General features: G+C 50.6%; 1 protein-coding gene across 6 annotated transcripts in view; it reads right to left on the bottom strand.

Annotated features, from left to right (window-relative positions):
* Nucleotides 1-20,161, bottom strand: part of TBXAS1 (thromboxane A synthase 1) — a 199,506-nt gene that overhangs the window by 33,757 nt on the left and 145,588 nt on the right. For 4 of the 6 annotated variants that reach the window (XM_027770512.1, XM_027770515.1, XM_027770513.1 and 1 more), the window contains exon 11: nucleotides 4,249-5,053. The exons of 1 other annotated variant lie outside the window; for it this stretch is intronic. In XM_027770512.1, coding sequence (XP_027626313.1) covers nucleotides 4,559-5,053 — 495 coding nt within the window. In that variant the 3' untranslated portion in view covers nucleotides 4,249-4,558. Of the gene's footprint in view, nucleotides 1-4,244; nucleotides 5,054-20,161 lie in introns of those variants that run through there. One more of the 6 variants, XM_027770517.1, reaches the window with a different exon arrangement.

The following is a 20,161-nucleotide window of genomic DNA, read 5'->3' as shown; positions in this document are numbered from 1 at the left end:
CCGGCCACGTGGGGGGAAGTGGAAAAAGCCACAGGGCTGTCGTCATCCACTCTGTGAAGGGGTATTGTATGTGGTCCAGAGTTTAAGGGCTCCGATGGAAGCCACAGGACACGGGTTAATGGAAGGACATTGGTCTTGTCCTGCCACAGCTGAGCTCCTCCTTCCTGGACCGACGGGCAGGAGGGGCTCCAGCAGAGACCTAGGAGGGGACCTCCGCATTCAGGCTTTGGCCACTGGGATCAACTGACCTCTGACATCCTCCCAGGTCCTCTGATCCTGGTCATTTGATTGAGTGTTGGGAAAATGGTATGTGAAAAGACGAGTTTGGAAGTGGAAAAGGTGAAAGTCTCCGGGATGGCAGGGGAGGACCTGGTGCTGGCGGGCGGGGGCGCTGCAGGGGCTGGGGCCTGGGTGGAGCTGAGGCTCGGGGGCAGGGCACGGAAGGGCAGGGGTCTAAGGTTTCTGAGATGGCTCTGCACAATGGAAGAATGGGAATTTTTTTTCTTTTTTTTTGGAGAGGTTTTTGCTATAGGGCGCATGCGTTCGCCAGACACAGAGAGACAGAGAGACAGAAAGCAAGAAATCACGCCGCAATCCCTTCTCCATTTTCCTCTCGGGATCTTGGTCATGCACGTACACACACCCGGCGTGAGTTTGAAGCCACTGGGTCCGGGCCTTGAACCTCGGTTGACTACATGGGAGTCCAGTGACATAGTCATTATGCTAACTGCTGGTCCCTGAAGAATGGGAATGTTTTAAAAGCTTGAAGCCAGAATAACAAAATACAAAACAACAGGGTACCGGGCTGTGCTAAGCACTTCCTGAGCTCTCGCCCCACCCCGGTAGATATGGTCAGTGTCCCCTTTCAGCAGGTGAGGAGTGAGGCTTGGGAGGCTCCATGTCGTGCCCCAGGGTCACACAGCCAGCTAAGGCACCTGTCAGGTCTCGAGGCAGAGAGCTAGGCCCTGAGACCGGCTGTGCCCTTGGCCTCATTGTCTGGAGGTGACGACGAGCCGTGGGACCTGCTGCACGCGGCCTGGGCCATTCAGAGCACGGTTGCCTGTCCCTGCGAGGTAGCGCCTGGTCCTCCATGCTGAGCCCTGTGGGGGAAGGGAGCCGTGGCATGCACTGGCAGCTCCCCGGGCCCAGAGGGACCACGTGACAAGCATGTCCCACGGAAGGGAGCACCAAGTCCACTTCCCCAAGTGGATCTGAATACCAGAAGGGAGCCAGGCAGTGGCACAGCTGCAGTACAACTGGATCCATGTGGCAAAGGTCCTGGGTTCAAGCCCTAGGACCCGCCTGAGTGTATCAGGGTGGGGTGGGGCTGGGGGTGTGCCCATGATCCAGGCCAGCTGAGGTGTGAAGGCCCTTCTGAGGGTGACTTTCTTCCTCCTCCTCTCTGAGAAGACAGATAAAAACTTTAAGAAACTCTCAAACATGGGAAGGAACCCATGGGTTCTGCAAGCCAAGCTGAGGTCTGGTAGAATAACCCTTAAGAGGAAGGGGAGGTGGTCTTTGTCCACAGTCAAACAAAAATGGGTGGAGTGGGCAGCCCATGGCGCAACCTGGAGGACAGTAAACCGAATGCTGGTGAGAGTCCATAAAGTTTTGTACGTGTTTGAAAGTGAGACCAGGTAGGTGGGACTGGTTCGCACGCGGGGGTCTGGGTGCGTGTCTCCTCCGGGCTGAGTGCTGGTAGCATCTCAGCTCAGCAGTCTCTGTGTCCTGATGACAGAGTGCAAAACGGGGCAGGAAGCCTGGAGTTCTGCGTTTGCTGTGTGACCCTGAGGAAATCGCTGGACCTCTCTGAGCCTCTGCCTTCCCAACGTTCAGAGGGAATAGATAATAGCTACGCCCCACTTCACAGAGAAGGGAGAGCGATGGCGACAGATCACAGCTACTAGTTACCGTGCCAGTCTGATGTCACCGACACGCGAGTCCCAGCGAGGGCGCGTGGAAGCGTTGCTGCACATGGGCGAGATCTCCTGAGACACCAAAGTAGTGAGAGGAGGTTGGGGGCGGGGCAGGGCCATCACATGCCAGGGGTCAGAGGGCCAGAGGTCAGAGGGTAAGTGCCAAGATGCGCTGGCTCGGACGCTGAGAGAGGGCAGGCCGGTGCTGTGAGCAAGGATGAGCCAGTCCAGACCAGAACTGGAGTGAAGCTCAGCAGTTTGGGGAGAACATGAAGAGCTAAGGAGGGACAAGCAGATGGTGTAATGGCTACATTGCTGGACTCCACGCAGTGGACCGCAGTTCCAGTCCTGGACCCGGTGGCTTAAAACTCACACCGGGCGCGTGTGCGTGCATGCCCAAGATCCCGAGAGGAGAATGGAGGAGAAGGGATTGCGGCATGGCCACCCTCCCCCATCCCAGGATGATTTCTCACTTTCTGTCTCTTCGTCTCTCTCTGCCTCTCCAGCAAGCACACAAGGCCTATAGCAAAGATTTCTCTTAAGAAAAAAAAATGAAGTGCTAAGGAAATGGTAGACAAGCAACATAATCATGTAAAATAGTCAGACGTGGAGCCCAGAGTGCGCATCGTAGCGTGGGGACCCGGAAAGTGGAGACGAGCCAGAGTGATGGAAGGAGACCAGAAACACAGGTCTGGGACTTGGGAGACGTGCGTTTTAGTCCTCGTTTGGCCACAAGCGAGCAAAAATGGATTTGGACGGTCTCTAAGCTGACCCGACACGTCTCCTCCTTTGTAAAGAGGATTAGAAAATAAAATCTGGGCCAGCCGTGGAGGCACAGCGGTGACGCGAAACCCCGGGATGCTGCGCCATGTAGGAAGGTCCCAGGTCCACGCTGTGGGGCCTCCCTGTACACGTCGGCTGTCCATGTGTGTGCCGCGGTCCTGGCTGGCTGAGGCTGGGGTGGATCACAGTGTCAAAGCCTTGGCGAGGGTACCTGTCTCTCTGTCTCTCTGTCTCTCTCTTGGAAGAAATAAATACATTTAAAACAAAAACTTCTCATTCACTTTCCTGAGCTGTATCCCTTTAACACAGTGTTTTTCAAAATGTGGGCTGTGATCATTTAGAGATCGAAGATTCAATTTAAGGGATAAGAGCAACATTAAAAAAAAATAAAGTAACAGGGCTAGCCGGTAGTTTAAGGGCACTGGACTCCTACACAGCCAACTGCAGTTCGAGTCCTGGACCCGGAGGTTTACTTTTTCTCTCTCTCCCTCTTGTCCTTCTCTGTTCAAATTAAAAAAATAATAAATAAAGTTAAATGAAACAATTCTTTTAAAAGAATGAAGTAGACGAGAACAGAGCAGCTGACACACGGACAGCTACTGTTTGATGTTTCAGAAGTCTATGTCTCAGTTACATAGATAAGATGAATTAGAAAGTATGTTTCTTATAAATAGGGTTGTAGTCAAAAACGTTGGAAATATGGAGCTGGAAGACCCCTGATGCTGCCAGCAAAGCCCGGATGTGCTGCCCACCTTGTTACCTGCTTTGCACAGTCTGAGCCCTTTGACTCTGTTAAGTGCTCCTAGAAGAGCCGCCTCCCCCATGGCATCAAGATATCAAGGTCCCAGCTGTCGCCACTCCTTGTGCAACGACCCCCTTTGCCCTGTCAGCAAAGCAGCAGTGGTTAAGCTGCTTACAAGGTTCAGAATAGAATGATCTGACTTGTCAAATAAAAATATAAGTATCCTGTTAAATGTGAATTTCAGATCTATGATGACTAATTTGTCTAGCATAAGTATGTCCCAAATATTGCATGAGATATACTTATTTTTTTAGAATTATTTATTTATTTAATTCCATTTGTTATTATTGTTAATTTGACGAGAGAGAGAGAGAGAGAGAGAGAGAGAGAAAGGGAAAGCAAAGAAGCAAGCCAGCCGCCAGGTCCAGGACTTGAACTGTGGTCAGCCATGTGAGAAACTAGCACCTTTAAACACCATGCTACCTGCCAGCCCCTACATGAGATATACTTATACCAAAAAATTATTCATTGTTTATCGGAAATTCAAATTTAACCAGAGACCAATATTTTATCAAGCAACTCTCAGTATGTAATAAACAAACAGCAAACAGGAGAGAAAGTTTCAGAAGATTAAGACTTTTAAATGCCTTAAATAATAAAACTTTGTGTTTTAATATGATCATAAATTAACAACTGTATTGTATTATGCAAATTTATGTTAAGTTATTCACTATCTGTCATCATGCTCCAATAAAAATTGTATATATGACATTTAGGGGAAAAATGACATCTTCTGATCAGAGTTGGCTCTGCATTTCGGTGGCGCTGATTACTGTTGGCTTCCTGAATGCGGAGCCACCGGCACACAGAGCTGGGTCCTTTGTGAGTGACTCAGTGAATTACTTATGGTCTGTTTAGAATCCTTGAGAACCTTCGCGGTGAGCAGCCAATGGCTGCTTTCCCTCCATCGTAATCCCTTGCAGAAGAAGCGCAGCCTGGCGCGGATGTAGCGGGAAGCCCTCCCTGCCTGTGGGCTTGAGGCTGGGGGTCGCCCCAGTGACACTGTGCCTTGTGTAGGGGATAGCGACTGAATAAGCAGCAGGGGGATCATCTGACTTCACTTCTGGGCTGTCCCGTTTCTTGGTGATGGAACACCAGGGGAAAAGCCATTTCTGGGGTCACCTCCCCAGTGTACAGCTAACGTCCACCAGTCTGCTAATCTGCCATTCAGAGCACTAGTAGATGTGCTCTTCCAGCCTACCTTCAGGCCGATTGGCTTAATTTTTTCACAGCTGACGGTCATCCTCCTGAAGGCTCCTGGTACACCATCAGTGTTGTGTTTCAGTATTAGCATTGCTTTTACATCGTAGCTATTGCCTGGGGAGGAAATGCCAGTGTCTGTTCTGAGGGAGGGCAGGCTGTGAGATCTTGTTAAGGCCCAAATGGGGAGAGAGCTAGGCTGAGAGGACAGGAGGCCAGACGGCCTCAGGGGTCTTTGAGCGATGCCAGGCCAGGCTTGGCGAGCAGGCTGTTTGCAGAAATGACAGGAGGGAGGCAGCTCAGGCCTATACAGGTGGAAGCGTCTCAGTTCATTCAGAACAGAAAAGAGACCCTACGGAAGGAATTAGTGAGACGTGTTAGGTGTTGCCTTGTGCTCGCGCCCCTACTGCAAATGCAGCCTCTTTCTGCTCCAAAAATGCAGGGGTAGGGGAAACCCAGGATGTCCACACTATGTCCTGTTAGAGAGGATGTTGGGCTCTTAGCACACAGGGAGAGATGAGCCTGGGCCTCGGAGCCAGGAAGCCATGCGGGACATGACGCGATGCTGGGCAGATTCCTGAGGCCCTCTGCCTCCGTTTCCTTATCTACAAACACAGGGCTTGGAGAAATGATCTCTCAGTTTCTTTCAACTTGAACTTCATCCATTCATTCAGTTAACATTGAGCACCTACTAAGTGTCTGATGTGACACTACGTTCTTGATGCCGATGGCTGGGCCTGTCTAGGGGTCAACAGGCAGAAGCGTGTCTTCTTGGTTAGCAGGAGACAGGCGGGGTGGGGGAAAGGAAGGGCCAGAAGGAGAGGAGACAGAGGAGGAAGATGGACATGGCATGACCCTGTCTAGGGTCACTGGCCTTGACTTTCTGGAAACGACTACAGAAGATGCATTCTAAGAGAGGATTGTGGCTCCCTTGCTCACTGGGTTCTCTGACCTGAGGAGAAGCGTGGCCAGACGTGGACCCCAGGAGGTGCCGATTTCTGGCAATGTGTATTCAAGAGGGAGCACAGCAGGGATGGTTGAGCACTCCGCCCCTTCCCATTCACGTGGAAACCAAGGAATGAGTCAGAAACTGCCCTCTTGTGTCTCCAAAGACTCTGACATTTGATGTAGGAAGTACGATTGGGAGGTACAGATTTCTCTCTTTTTCTTTGTCTTCTTCTTTCTTTTTTTTTTTTAGAGAGAGGGATTTTTGTTACAGGATGTGTGTGCTCACCAGAAAGACAGAGACAGAGAGACAGAAAGCGAGAAATCACTCCCCGGGAGGCATGGCCACACTGCAATTCCTTGTCCTCCATTCTCCTCTCAGTACTTTGGACACACTTGCACATGTGCCTGGCGTGAGTTTTAAGTTGCCAGGTCCAGGACTCGAACTGCAGTCAACTCTGTGGTAGTCTAGTGATGTAACCATGATGCCATCTGCTGGTCCCACTGTTTTTTTTTAATATAGAAAGTGCAAGTATATGCACGGAAGAGGAGGTGGGGTGGAGTGAGAGAGAGAGGCAGGGAGGAAGCATTCTCGGCTGGATCTTTCCCTTCGTGATCCCCGTCCGGCCCTCCCCTCCCCGGGATCCTTGGCGCTCAACACTCACTGCGAGCACTTTCTAGGCTGACCCAGGATCCGAACCACAGCCACCTACAGCCCCCAGCACTGCAGGGTGCCGATGTTGACACTGCGCCATGGTGGCCGAGCCATGGTGAGGTGGCATTCCTTTCTGACTGTCCTAGACCAGACCTTTACAAAAGAAAAGTAAGTATGGACATTTAGCAGGACACCCTTTGTTTTTGTTTTTCTTTTCTTTTCTTTTTTTTTTGGAGAGGTTTTTGCTATAGAGCGCGTGCACTCGCCAGACAGACAGAGAGAGACATAGAGACAGAAAGTGAGAAATCACCCCCCAGGGGGGATGGTCATGCCGCAATCCCTTATCCTCCATTCTCCTCTTGGGATCTTGGGCACGCACGCACACGCACCCGGCGTGAGTTTTAAGCCACTGGGTCCGGGACGCGAACCGCGATCGACTACGTGGGAGTCCAGTGACATAGCCATTACGCTAACTGCTGGTTCCCAACAGGACACCCTTTGGGTGCCAGCCTGGGCAGGACGAACTTGGCCACATTGTGGTCTCTATCACCAGAGATCTCGCGGCCCCTGAGAACACCCCCAGGCCCGATTCAGTGAGCGTTAAGCTAAATTTTGAGGGACAAGGAGAAAAATGCTACCAGACTCAGTGACAAATGACAAATTTGACAGATGAATTATTCCTGAAGGAAGAAACCATCTGACACCCAAGGGACAAAATGAATAGAGGAATTTCTGTTGTGGTGGATTTTTCAGAGGGAAACAAAAAACAATGTTACATGGAAATATCGATAGAATTTTATTTTAAGGCACCCAAGGGCAGACAAGGAGAATGTAAATTTGTCAAATGTTAAGTAAAACTAGCATACTTTTTGGCTTAGGGTGTTTTCTTTCTTCCTTTTGCTATTTATTTTGGTTTGACCAGTTTTATTGGTTATTGAAATAAATTAATAATTTTTTATGGTAAAGTCAGACATATCTTGACTTAAAAGGTTGCTTAAAGTTGAAGACCCAAGTAAAGGATACCTTTTATTCTGGTAATGCCCTGAGGGACTTGGGGTCAACAGACAGGGAGGGCCTCCCCCCACCCAGAGAGGAAGAGGAAACGACTTTAGGGACTTCCCAAACTCTCACAGAGACCTGGCTTCCACAGAGGTAACAAACAGGAGATGAGAATGCTTCCAAATGTACGCCGCAACCCCAGAACGCTGTCTGCTCTTCTAGAACAATCTGCCAAGCCCTAGCAGTCATTCCCAACTTGGCACCAGCCACCATCTCTGCTAGCAGAACTGGGTTCACATCTAGGCTCTGCTCCTACCTTGAGCTGGTCAACCTTTGAGTTTCAATTTTATTTTACTCTGTACAATTATTATTATTGGAGTGGTTTTTGCTATCGGCCGTGAGTGCTCACCAGAAAGACAGAGAGACAGAAAGTGAGAAATTATCCCCTAGAGTGGATGGCACACCGCGATCCCTTCTCTTCCATTCTCCTCTTGGGATCTTGGGCACGCATGCACATGTGCCCGGTGTTGGTGAAGCCACTGGGTCTGAGACTCGAACCGCGGTTGACTATGTGGGAGTCCAGCAACATAGCCATTACATGAACTGCTGGTCCCACTCTGTACAATTCCTTTAATCTGTACAGTTTAATCTGTATAATTGGCTGTTAAAATTGCCTGGCCCAATACCATGCACAGTGCATGTGTTCAATAAATGGTAATTCTTATTTCTTCTTTTTGTTAGAGATTTTTACTATAGGGCATGTGCACTTGCCAGAGATACAGAGAGACGAAGCGACAGAAAGTGAGAAGTCACCCCCTCGGGGGAGAGGGCCACGCTGCAATCACTTCTCCTCCAGTCTCCTCTTAGGATTTTGGGCACACACGCTCATGCACCTGGCATGAGTTTCAAGCCACCAGGTCCGGACTACGTGCAAGTCCAGCGACATAACTGCTATGCCATCTGCTGGCCCCAGCAATTCTTATTTCTATCATAATCATTATCCATATTATTTGATATTGAATACTGGATCTCAGAGAATCTTTCTTGGATAAAAACGAGTCAGAGACGAGATGTTTCTGCAGCAACCTTCACACAGCAGCACGGACCTCGGAGTCGCAGCTGGCCACGGGCCGCAGACTGAGCCCTGAGAAGCTGGACAACACTTCCTGACGTTGTGCAAGGGACCCACCGAGTGTCAAGCCTAGACACTAAACCACCCGATGGTACGTGTGTGATGAGACTTGGGATATTTCTATTAGTTGCTTCTTGGAGGCTTTTAATTTACCCAATATTCTTGGTTAGCAAAGCCTATTTCTTTATAGAGTTAGGTCAGATTTATTTAACACATAAAAATTATTATGAATAATTATGGTGCTCCATAAATGTTTACTGTTGTGAAGGTGATGAGGCGATCACCATTATTAGCATCTTTCGGGCCTACAAATCTCTAATTTGCAGCTCGGCTGGGGAATCATCAAATGAAATTTTCAGAGAAAGATGAAAGGGTGAGAGAGGAGGGGGTGAGGGAGGCCATCCTCCCGACCCCCCAGCCTAGAAAGCCAAAAATACTTTTGAATTCTGAGATAAAGAGTGAGCCCCGGGTGGGGCCTCTCTTTCTCTGTGAGAGAAGTTCTATCCCCAGAATCAGGGCCCAGGCCAGATGACTGCCTGGTTTGGGTCTGGGTTTGGTCTAATTCAGGAGGTGCTTTCACGTGCTCGTTTGCCGAGCATTACCAGAGCTGTCATCTCATGGGGCTCGCCAGAGATTTGCTCTCTTAGTTCTCTGATGGGCTAGATCTGCCCATAGCCAGATCATTGAAAATCCGTGTCTTCCTGACAGCCTGATGAGGGACTTTTCTATAGAGCAAACAGCAACTGCAAAATTATGCAGAATATTTATGAAGTCAGTTCTGTCATTAATAATGCAACTTGAGGTCACTAGTAAAGGTAGGTTTGCAGCTCAGGCTTGGTGGCGTGTGCTGCTAGAATGCTGCGCTCTGCAGGCTGAGACCATGTGGGAGGCCTGGGGACGGGGGGTTCCTGGTCCAACCCAAGGCTGGGTACTGTGGTGCATGCCTGGAAACCCAGCAGCTCTGGAGACTGAGGCAGGAAGATTGGGAGCTTGAGGCTGGCCTAGGACACCTTGCGAGACTCTGTCTTGAAAAGAGCTTGGTGGTGCACACCTGGAGCCCCAGCTGAGGGGCTGAGGCAGGAAGATCTCATTAGTGAGACCATGTCTTAAAAAATAGAAAAAATAAGTCTGCACCTGTACCTTGTGGGACCACGGCAAAGGGCCTTCACTTGGGGTATATCACAGAAGCCCTGGGGCTTTAAGAAGCTCAGGTCTCCAGACTAATGAAATCAGAACTGCCGGGAGTGGATCTCAAGCATCTGTAATTAAAATTAAAAAAAAAAAAAGATTTCCAGAGCACCCATGTGCTCACTGGGGAGAGAGAGAGAAAAAGAGAGAAAGTGAGAAAGCACCCTCTATGGGGCATGGTCATGCCACAATCTCTTCTTTAGTTCTTTCTCCTACTGGGAGCTTGGGCACTCATGCACATGTGCCTGGGGTGTTTTTCAAACCACCAGGTCTGGGGCTCAAGCCACACAGTTGGATCCAGCCATGAAGGATCCGGCCACCGGAACCCCCAGGCCACAGGATGGCCTGCACTTGTAATTTGCAAAAGTTCTTGAGGACGTGGACATACCTCTGGTTGTTTACAAGGCCTTGATCTGCCTGGCAGCACAGGCAGGAGGGGTAGAAAGGACCTTGAGCTGGTCTAGAGTCTCCAGCTCTCCGAAGCCAGATTGTGCCCGGCATGGGGTGGGTCACCTATGTAACCTGAACTGGGTCTCCATTCAAACCAAGCATCCGCTTTTTCAGTCGGAGAGTCAGATACCTGGTGGGGGTGGCAGTGCTGTCTCCTTCTGGGCTAGGGGTGGGCAGGGAGCACACAGTCCCAGCAGGCAGGACTGCTCCCTGCTCGCAGCTACTTCCCAAGGATTTCAAAACTGGGAAGAAAACGGCAAGCCGCCGCAGTTAAGGGCTGGCTGGGCGAGCATCAGGCTTGGCCTCCGACAGAGACCGGGGAAGGAGCAGAGTGATTGCTCTCTGCAGAGGAGAGGGTCAAAGTGGCAATTAGGCTGCAAGACAAATGTCACTGAGGCCTGCTGGATGTTCTTTTAGCAATGAACACAAGGAAATGCAGCTGGCGAGGTGTCTGGTGTGTGGAACACAGGGAGAGTCCCCGCGTGCCCAGACAGCTTCCTACAACCGAGGCGACAGGAGCTCACACAGATGAGAGTGCGCAGGGCACCAAGAAGGGAACCCAGAGGCAGATGGCAGTGCCCCTGCTTCAGGAGGTTCCTGCCTGAGTGGGTAGGCGTCCAGAGACACAGGGCCTCAGGGAACGGCTGCCCGTGTGTTCATCTGGCCCCACGTTGGCCACAGAGAGCGAGAATTCATAAACGCGGAGATGGACTGTGCAAGTCGCAGAATGGGGTGAGGGGACAGACTGGAGCCTTTCGGGAAAAGTATCCTCGGGGCCAAGAGCCAGGGTGACAGGTCAGACATGGTGCCAGCCAGGGCTACCGATGACGGAGCTCACGCTGTCTGGCTGTGGCATGTTCTCAGTGCCATGAAAGCATGGTGACATCTGGAAGCCCCCTTTAGGAAGTGCTGGAGCTGCTGTGGACGGAGGACTGCCGTGGCTCTCAGAGACGACACTGACAGGAGCCAGGGCAAGGCGGGGCCTCCGAGCGACCAGCTGGCTGACTGCCGTCCCGGAGCCTCTGCGAGGCTAGACTTTTTCTTTCTCTCTTTTTCTCTTTCTTTCTTTCTCTCTTTCTTCTTCTTCTTTTTTTTTTTTTTCAAATTTTATTTCTTTCATGAGAGAGTGTGCATGCAAGGGACAGAGGGGCACCCTGGCTAGGGCCTTGTCACTCCACAACCCCTTCCCCCAGCCCTCCAGCTTGTCAGGACCCTGGGCCCTCACCTGCCGTGTTTCACGTCTACTTGGGCTCTGGCTCCAACACTGCAGATCAGCACGCTCCTGCCCGCACCGGGCTGGGCCGTGGCTAGTCTTGTGTCGGTTCATTTAGGCCATAGTACCCAGGCATTTAATGGAATGCTCACCTTTTTTTTTTTTTTTAATTTTTCTTTATGGTAGAGCACGTGTGTATGTGACAGAGAGAGAGACAGCTCTTTTACAGACGAGGACAGTGAGGCACGGAGCGGGACAGCATCAGCTGGCAGGTAAGTACTGGCGGCACCATGGCACACTCTTCACGCGCGTGAAACACGGTCTTTGCAGCAACCTGACGAGCTACGTGATGTTACTGTCCCCACTTTACAGACAGGAAAACTAAGGACCCGTTGTGCCCATGATCCAGGGGACACTGCCAGCAGCGGCAGCTCAGTGCCCAGATGTGCTCTTGGGCCAAGTGGGACAGGGCACCCCAGCCTTCCGCTCGGGTCATGCGCTCTTCGGTCGGAGAGAAGTCTAGGTTTGGTCTGAGCACGACGGGGAGCCCCTCTCTCAGCACAAGCGTCTTCGCTCTGGTACCAGCTGAGGGTCCCAGGGAGAGGCAGTGCCTGTCCCCAATGAGGGGTGAGCAGGCCTATAAGGAGGAGGGCCTCAGATGGAGACAGCCTGGAGGCTAGAATTCTGAACGATGCCATCTTTATGGGAAAAGTTTGCTCTTTTTGCTTGTTTGTTTATTTCTTCTGTGAGCAAAGAGAGACACAGACAGAGACAGAGAGAGACAGTGACAGGGGGCATACCCCTAACAGGGTCCAGACTGTAATCTACCCCGGACCTTCAACCAGCCCTGGCTCACGGCAATGGGCAACGTGTGTCCAGTGTGCTCAGGAGGTCTCAGGACTTGAACTGGGAACCTCCCCCGGGGAATCACCTTGCAGAACACCAGGCATCATCACTGTATACTGTCTGCCCTGCTCAGTGTGTGCTCCTTTAAAGAACCACCCTCCCTGACCTCCCTGCTCAGTCACTTGAACCAGTTGCTCAAGTGGAAGTTCTTGCCTACAGCCAAAGAGGTGAGGAGCTTATCCGCTTCCTTCCGGTCTTAAATTACTAATTAAAATGTCTCGGAGACGGAGGCCACTGCAAGAAGAGGCTGGGTGGCTTTCTAAAGCTCCTTGTTCATAACCAGAGGGAAGTTGATTCTCTTCTCATCTTTATAATAAGAATTCTTTTTGTGGGGTATCTGTTTTATGCTCCCTACAGCTCAGGCCCCAGTTCGGTCCCAGCAGGGGGAGGCCAGTGGAGTTTAATTACATTACTCCTATAGGGAATGTTCAAGGAATGAGGCTTTGAAAAACAACTTGTGCCACCAAAAGGAAAGGAAAAAAAAAATCAAATTAAGCCAGTGAGAAACAGGCATTGCCTTCTGTGTCCTAGAGACCCAATCTAAATATTTAAATTTTAAAGAGAGATTTCTAAATGCTTAACTTTCTAAACCTTACACATTGCAATTCATAGGGGAGCCAAACATCCTTTCTGATCCAGAATATTCATGTGCCTGGACTAACAGGCTCATGCAGTTATATCTTCATACATGCCACATTTGGTTAGAAAACCTAAACACACACATGTGTGTGCTTGCACGTGTGCACACATGCATGTGCACAGATCAAAATGAAATGCCGCAAGCCCTGGGGCAAAACTGACTACCTGAAAACCCAGGTGCATTGAGCGTCTGGGCCGCAGCAAGCATTCTGGTAGGTCCCCTATTTTCCTGATGTTCTCCCCTCTCTGGCTGAGACGTCCTATGACTGAGGAGCGAAGTCACCCTAGGCAGACGCTGTCGATGTGCTGACACTAGAATCCCATGATTTGAGAAGCACCAAGGCCAGCGGGGGGACAAGGGCAGGAGGTGAGGGAGGGTAAGTTCCTTGTTCCTGGGGCAGTCCAGCCCAGCTGCATGCAAGTATCAGTCCTGGTGACAGTCCGCCCTAGACGGCTCCTTGGACCCTTTCCCTGGCATGACATGTTCTGGGCATCGACTCAGGGACTGCAGGAGCGAACTGCTGGCTGTTGCCTTTCCCTGCCTCTGTCTGCCCAGCAGTGGCTTCTCCTCCGACTCTAGGCAGCTAGCTTCCTCTGAGGATGCAACGGCCCACGTGTTTCCAGGGCAGCTTGAAAATCACACCAAGTACAGTGTGGACGTGCCCAAAATCCTGAGAGGAGAATGGAGGAGAAGGGATTGCATGGCCATTCCCCCTAGGGGATGATTTCTCACTTACCCTCTCTTGTCTGTCTCTGTCTCTCTCTGATGAGTGCACATACTTTAGGATTTGAACCTAAAGAGAGAGAGAGAGAAAGAGAGAGAGAGAGGTGGGAACTGACATTCATTCACTCTCATTCCCAGGAGGGAGCCACAGTGAGAGCAGGTCAGTTTCCCCAGAGGACACAGTGGGCATGGCCGTTGGAGGATTCTGGGGAATGTGGGAGAATCAGAGCCCTGTTTCTCACGCATCTACTGCATGCCAACCGCAGTTCTAGGCCCGGGAATACACAAGGGCCCTCCTCCTTATAGGCCTGTTCGCCCCTCATTGGGGACAGGCACTGCCTCTCCCTGGGACCCTCAGCTGGTACCAGAGCTAAGACGCTTGTGCTGAGAGAGGGGCTCCCCTTACATCCCAGTGGGGACTTGGTTAAAGCGTCCCCCCACAAATAGTGGCGTGTTAACAATGGAGAGTGTGTTGGGACAAAAGGAAGGCCCTCTGGATGGTGAAATTTTAAGCCTAGTGGTGGGTTGATGGAGAAGGGTCTGGAAGTCTTTAAATCCCTATCCGGTGCTCATATTTTGAAGCTCCTACTCCACTTATATAAAAGTGGCTTTGGTCAACAGAGTCCAGAGAAAGTTAAAAATATAAAAATAACAAAAGTGAATGTGTTGTTTCTTTTATTTATTTAGTTATTTTCCCAGAGGGTATGTACACCCCCCCCCAGAGTGAGACAGAGACAGAGAGTGAGAGAGAAAGAAAACACCTCCCATGGGGTGTGGTCATACCACAATCCACTCTCCTCCATTCTCTGTCTAGTCCTAATTTTGGGCATGCACACATGCCCAGCATGTTTTTAAGCCACCCAGGCCAGGATTTGAACCTGTGTTGGCCATGTGGGATTCAGCTCCCTTAACTACTGGGCTAAGGGGCCAGCCCTATTCTGTTATCTCAAAAGCTCATCACGGGGACTAAAACTCATTCTTCCAATGGCTTAAGAGTGCACGAAGTGAGTAATAGTTAAATAAATGAGCCACTCAGTGCAAATCTAGGTCAGTGCCAAGCAGACCCATTGAACCCTGACAGTGACCTGTGGAGTTAACGCCCCAAGCTTAGTTTCAGCTCTTGCTTTTCTGGATTGATAGAAACCAACCCACTGGCTTACTTGCTTCGCAGAGCTCGGCCCCTCCAGAAGCCCAGATATTGAAGATCAAATACTCTGATCTACTACATGAAAGGCACCACATGGCTGCTGATTGGGGTGGCCTGTTCCCAGGAAGATCGTCTCTGCAGGTCACCTGTCCCTCTTTCTGCAGGGACTTAAGGAGGAGGGGGACTTGGAGTCTAAATTGCTAACCACCCCGAATGCTGAAGCACCACCCTTGATGAAGCCAGGCAGCCAGTGGAAAGCACATGAAAGTTCTTCCTGCTCTTCCACCTGCCTCCTGCTCACACCCCTTCCCCTGCATGCCTGGGAACCCTCACTGTGTGTGATTACAGGTTTCTGGGGTGGCCAGCGGCTCCCCAGAGGGCAGAGAGTCAGGAGAGGGAGACTCTGGGTCTCTTTGCATCTAGAGAATAGAGCCAGAACAAGAATAAGGGACAGAGAGCGAGGGAGGAGATGAAATAGCACTGCGAACATTGAAGAGAGGAGAGAGGGAGAGACCAGGGAAGCGGAGTGGCCAGGTGGTGGCGCAGTGGGAACGCACTGGACCATGTGGGGAGATGTCGGAGTCACGTCCCAGAGCTTCCAGAGCACACTGGGCATGTGGGCATGTGCGTGTCTGGGATTTGGGCTGGCTGAGACTGGGAGCGGAGCACAGTGTGGGGACCTTGTGGGGGTGCCCATCTCTCTGTCTCTCTCTAGTGGAAGAAATAAATTAATTACTGGAAAAGATTAAAAACAGAAACTTCAGAGAAATGGAGCAAGATGAGAAGGAGAACAGAGAGAGGAAGAGGCAGGGAGAGCTGCAGCAGATCTCGAAGCTCCCAGGTGTCATGACGCTGGGGTTCAGTGGCCATTGCTGGGCTCCTGGGGGTAGTCCCAGTCAGAGCAGGGCAGCTTCCCTAGATGTTGCTGAGGGCATGTGCCCAGGGAATGTGGGAGAGTCTGGTGCCTGGGTGGTGGCAGGAGGTCTTGGCCCTGAGCTGCACTCATTCACTGTCCAGGTGACCCCTGAGAGGTGCAGCTACCTTCTCCCAGGTGTCCCCAAGAAGAGAATGGGCAGATGACCTGGACCACTGTGGCCATTCTGCCATCAATAATCAGACAGTGAAAGCCCAGGGCTGCCACCTCGTTGTGACAACTGGTCACCTTGCGTTGGGGACCCTTGAGCTGTCTACTGATAGGACATAGAAGTGCTTCGCTCTGGCCTTCCTCCTGGGCTTGGTGCTTTGGTAGGAGTAGCTGCAAATGATAACTCTCAAGATGGTTCCAGGTAGCGGTAGCTGCGAACGCTAACTCCCGAGATGGTTCCAGGTACACACCCAGAGAGGCCCTTCTGTGTAGGCAGTGAAGACTTTCCCAACCTGACACTAGTTGTCGGGACCCTGTTCCCTGGGACAGATGCTTCCAGAAAGAAGACCAATTGGCTATATTTCTGAGGTCCCCGCCACTGAAGCTCTTGCTCAAGTTGAGATAGTAGAGATTTTGTTTTAGGCCATCAGAGAAATGGCATCAGGAGTTCTTTTTGCCCAGAATACTTTGGTGTGGCCCCTCACATGGCCCCTGAATTTACTGCACATACCAAGGCTCGTTAGGGGAGCTTAACGGCTGCGTGGAACTTCCTGCCTAAAAGGACCAGCGTGGCAGGCGCTGTGGGGTGTGATCAGTGCCTGCTCGCTGTGGAGCATGCACCCTGAAACAAGGCTCTGGGTGGCATCGTCTTCCGCTTTGAACATTGTTTTAAACCAACTCGAAAGCTTTCCCTAGCTTTCTTCCATAAAGAAAGTTATTTAAGACAGTAAGACGATTTAGGGATTTATAAAAATTAATACACTTCTAAAGTGTATTTGGGGGCTGGCCTCATAGCTTCGTAATTAAAGGCAGCTGGATTCCACATGGCTGACCAAGGTTCGAATCCTGGCCCTGATGGGTTGCAAAACACTTTGGGGAGATTATGCATGCATATCTCCAATCCCGGCAGGATGGAGAAATGGAAGGGATTGTGCCATGTTCATACCCCACTGGGAGGTGTTCTCTCCTTCTTTCTCCCTTCCAGAATCTATGTCTCTCTCTGGTGAGTATACATACCCTCTGGCAATAAAAAAAAAAAAGCGTATTTGGTTTGGGTAATTCCTATACTGCTGCATCTCCTACTCAGTAAAGTGAGTAACATCTTTACTGTTGGAATAATCTTAGAGTCATTACAATGCATTAATACAAGGTAAATCATTGCAGAGCATCAGTACTTTAACCATCACTAGAAGTAAGTTTTCACTACATCCAACCCAACTGAGAGCTGTAGTCCTGTGGTTTAGAATTCAGCTTCTCGTCTTGTGGGCCATGGACTGGAAGCATGACATCACCTAGGATCTTGTTGGGAATGCAGGCTCTCGCCACCACCCCCTCCAGACCTGCTGCACCAGAATCTGCAGTTTTCTCCTGCTCCCCAGGTAATGCCTGCATATGCTGCACTGTGAGACACTTCCGGGGTGGCTGGTGCTACAGCCCTTCTCTGCTCCCACAGCACTGGTGTTCTGGGTCTTGTCCCATAGTGGGGCTTTAGGCTGTTTATTGTTCTTTGTTCCTCCGTCTTTCCCTGCACCTTGTTACTTTGTGTTCTGTTGCACTGCTGTGGGATCCGTAGGAACTGAACGGGAAGGATTCGGAACTGCTAAGGCCTGCATGGTTGGTTGGTCGGATTACTGGGGAGCGCCCGAGCTTACTCCTTGTGCCATGTTGGATGGCAGGACCTAAGCAGACCTCGACAAAGGGGAGGAAGCCTTCCCGGGGGAGAACCCATGTCCAGATTTTCCCTTGATCTCCAGGGCAACGACGCCCTACTCCCTGTATGAAGATTGACACTGGGTGGTATCGAAACCAGGAGACATTTTTTCCCCCATAGTGAGCATGAATTTGTGTTAAGTGATTCACATTTTTCAGCCAACCCTCCCCTGTGACAAAAGACATATATTTATGAAATAGCTGGTTGGGGGTAAAATGTGGTTTTTTTGGAGCCATGGAATACACTTTATTCCTTTGAGATCCTCTGGCTGCTTCAAGGAACAAATCTCCAACCTTGCTCACATTAGCAGCAGGAGCTAATCAGCTGAAATAACCAGCACGGAACGTTCTTTTATCCTTAAGAAAAAGGAAGAGTAAGTTGTATTTTAATTAGATATTTATAATGGTTACAAAGCAGCTCTTCGAGAAAAGTTTTAAGAATGTGGCCTTCCTTCTAAGGCATAACTGTGTTCAAATGATCCTAAAGAGAGGCTGTATATCAATCCAATCCAGTTTGTGATAAATTTACAACTGGGTTCTGTGCAGCAGATTTATAACAACAATTAAGCAGAAGGAAAATGGGTCATAAATTCTGGCTGGCATAGTCCGGCACCAGAGAGAAGAAAAGGGAATGGTTTAGCCAGATCAAAAGTCAATCATTTCAACCCAAAGAGCTAAAGCTATAGCAAAAACAATTTATATGGAAAGAAGTTTTTTTTTTTTTTCTTCCCCCTCGCATCCTTTTCAACATTATTGGAGAACACAGTGAAGCAGCCACATGACGAAGGTCCTATGACACAGTCAGTGCGTTTTTAAGTTTTATGAATGGTGCCAATGATACAAACCTTTCCCTGCTTCTCCACTATTGCACTGAAGGATGTACCTCTTCCTCCATAGGACCAAAACAGCATGGGGGAAAGAGAGAGTTCTCCAAGAGACTGGGTGACATGACAAAGAAGGTTTTAGACTGAAATTTGATGGTGGGATTAGAGACCAGACCAAATTCCCAAGCTGGTAATTTGGGAGAAAGCATACATGGCCCAGAAAAAGGTGGCCTAGAGGCATACATTATAAGATCATTTATCACTGTGCTATAACCGGAACTGGAATCTATGTCCCGAAAGGAGAAAGGCAAGCACGGCCACTTGGGTCAGATAGGTGGGAAGACGTTGCCAGGCGGAGCGTGTGGGTTGTAAAACCTATGGAGAGCAGAGCCCTAGCAGTGAGGGATGGGCCTTCAGGACCCTTATGCATATCTGCCTGCAGTTTGCTTCTGCTAAAGGGAGATCTTAATTATTAACTTCCCTGGGTGACGTTTTCGCTTCTGGTGAAAGACAGAAGGGGACACGCTGCCTGCTGGGGCGTCATTCTAACACACCGGAAGCACCAACTGGCCCTACGCGAATCACGGGAAACTTGGTATGAAGAGACCACGTCATTTACAAGAAGTACGTGAGGACACTGTTGGACCTGTGTCTTCGAATTTGGAAAGCTGTTTCTTTTTCTTTCTTTTTGAAAAGTTTACTTATTTATTTATTTATGCATGAAGACTCAGACAGAAGGAGAAAGAGGGTGAGAGAGACAGAGGGACAGCACTCCTACAGGGTCCGGAGGCCACAATCCACGCCCCGCCCCAGCCGGCCCAGCTCAGGCGCAGGTGCCCAGTGCACTCAGGGCATCTCTGGGTGAGCCCGGAGCCTCCCCTGGGGCCAGGCCCTCACTGATGCCGCTGCACCGCCGCACTGCTGCCCCAACCCTTGGTCTTGGAAGCTCAGGGGAAAGGGGAGTGTGAATGAATAACCAGAAATTTGCAAGCGTGAGCTTCTAATCTGGGGGCCACGGATTCAAGGACATGGGTGGACATGCTGTTTTCTGGCCACCCAGGAGCCACTCACCCCATTTCCAGCAACAGGGATTTAGAGATAGATACCTAAAGATAGATATTTAGAGATAGATATCTCTTCCCCATCCGAGGCCTGAGTGGTTCAAGGGAGGCCCACTTAAGGACGGGTTGGGTGACCTGGGCCCAGTGAATGGTTGAGGGGTGCACACATGACCTCCCTCGGGGTTGTCAGGGAGATGCAGAGACTTCCCTTCTGGAAGTCTCTCATGGCTGCTGGCTAGATTTGAACCTGCATTCTACCACCCCCATCCTCAGCCATACAGAGACCAGAGGGATTGAAGGAAAACTTGTCAGAGCAAGGAGCCATCAGCCTAGGGAAAAGCGTTCCCCCGTCCCGCACCAACGGTGGGTCCTCAGTAGAACCCCTCACAGACAGGGAGGGCAGTTGCCTGCACCTGGAGGGCATCTCTCTGGCCTTCTGCTCATGTGGCAAGATTGCTCTTTTCCACTCTGCCTATTTGGGCAAAGGAACGTAACTGGGGAGAGATGGCCGGCAGAGGGAGCAGCCGCCACTGGGGTGGACGAAACATGCGTCTCCCAGGCCCTGTGGACACGGTGGCAGACACCTGAGAGCTGCCGGAGAGTGCTTTCTCAAGATGGCTGACTGCGGGAACCAGCAGTTAGCATAATGGCTATGTTGCTGGACTCCCATGTAGTCGACTGCGGTTCGCGTTCTGGACCTGGTGACTTAAAACTCACGCCGGGCGCGTGTGCGTGCATGCCCAAGATCCTGAGAGGATAATGGAGGAGAAGGGATTGCGGCGT

Source organism: Tupaia chinensis, unplaced genomic scaffold (assembly GCF_000334495.1).
Source record: "Tupaia chinensis unplaced genomic scaffold, TupChi_1.0 Scaffold000140_1, whole genome shotgun sequence".
Classification (NCBI taxonomy): domain Eukaryota; kingdom Metazoa; phylum Chordata; class Mammalia; order Scandentia; family Tupaiidae; genus Tupaia; species Tupaia belangeri.
This window is presented reverse-complemented; position numbering and strand designations above follow the sequence as displayed.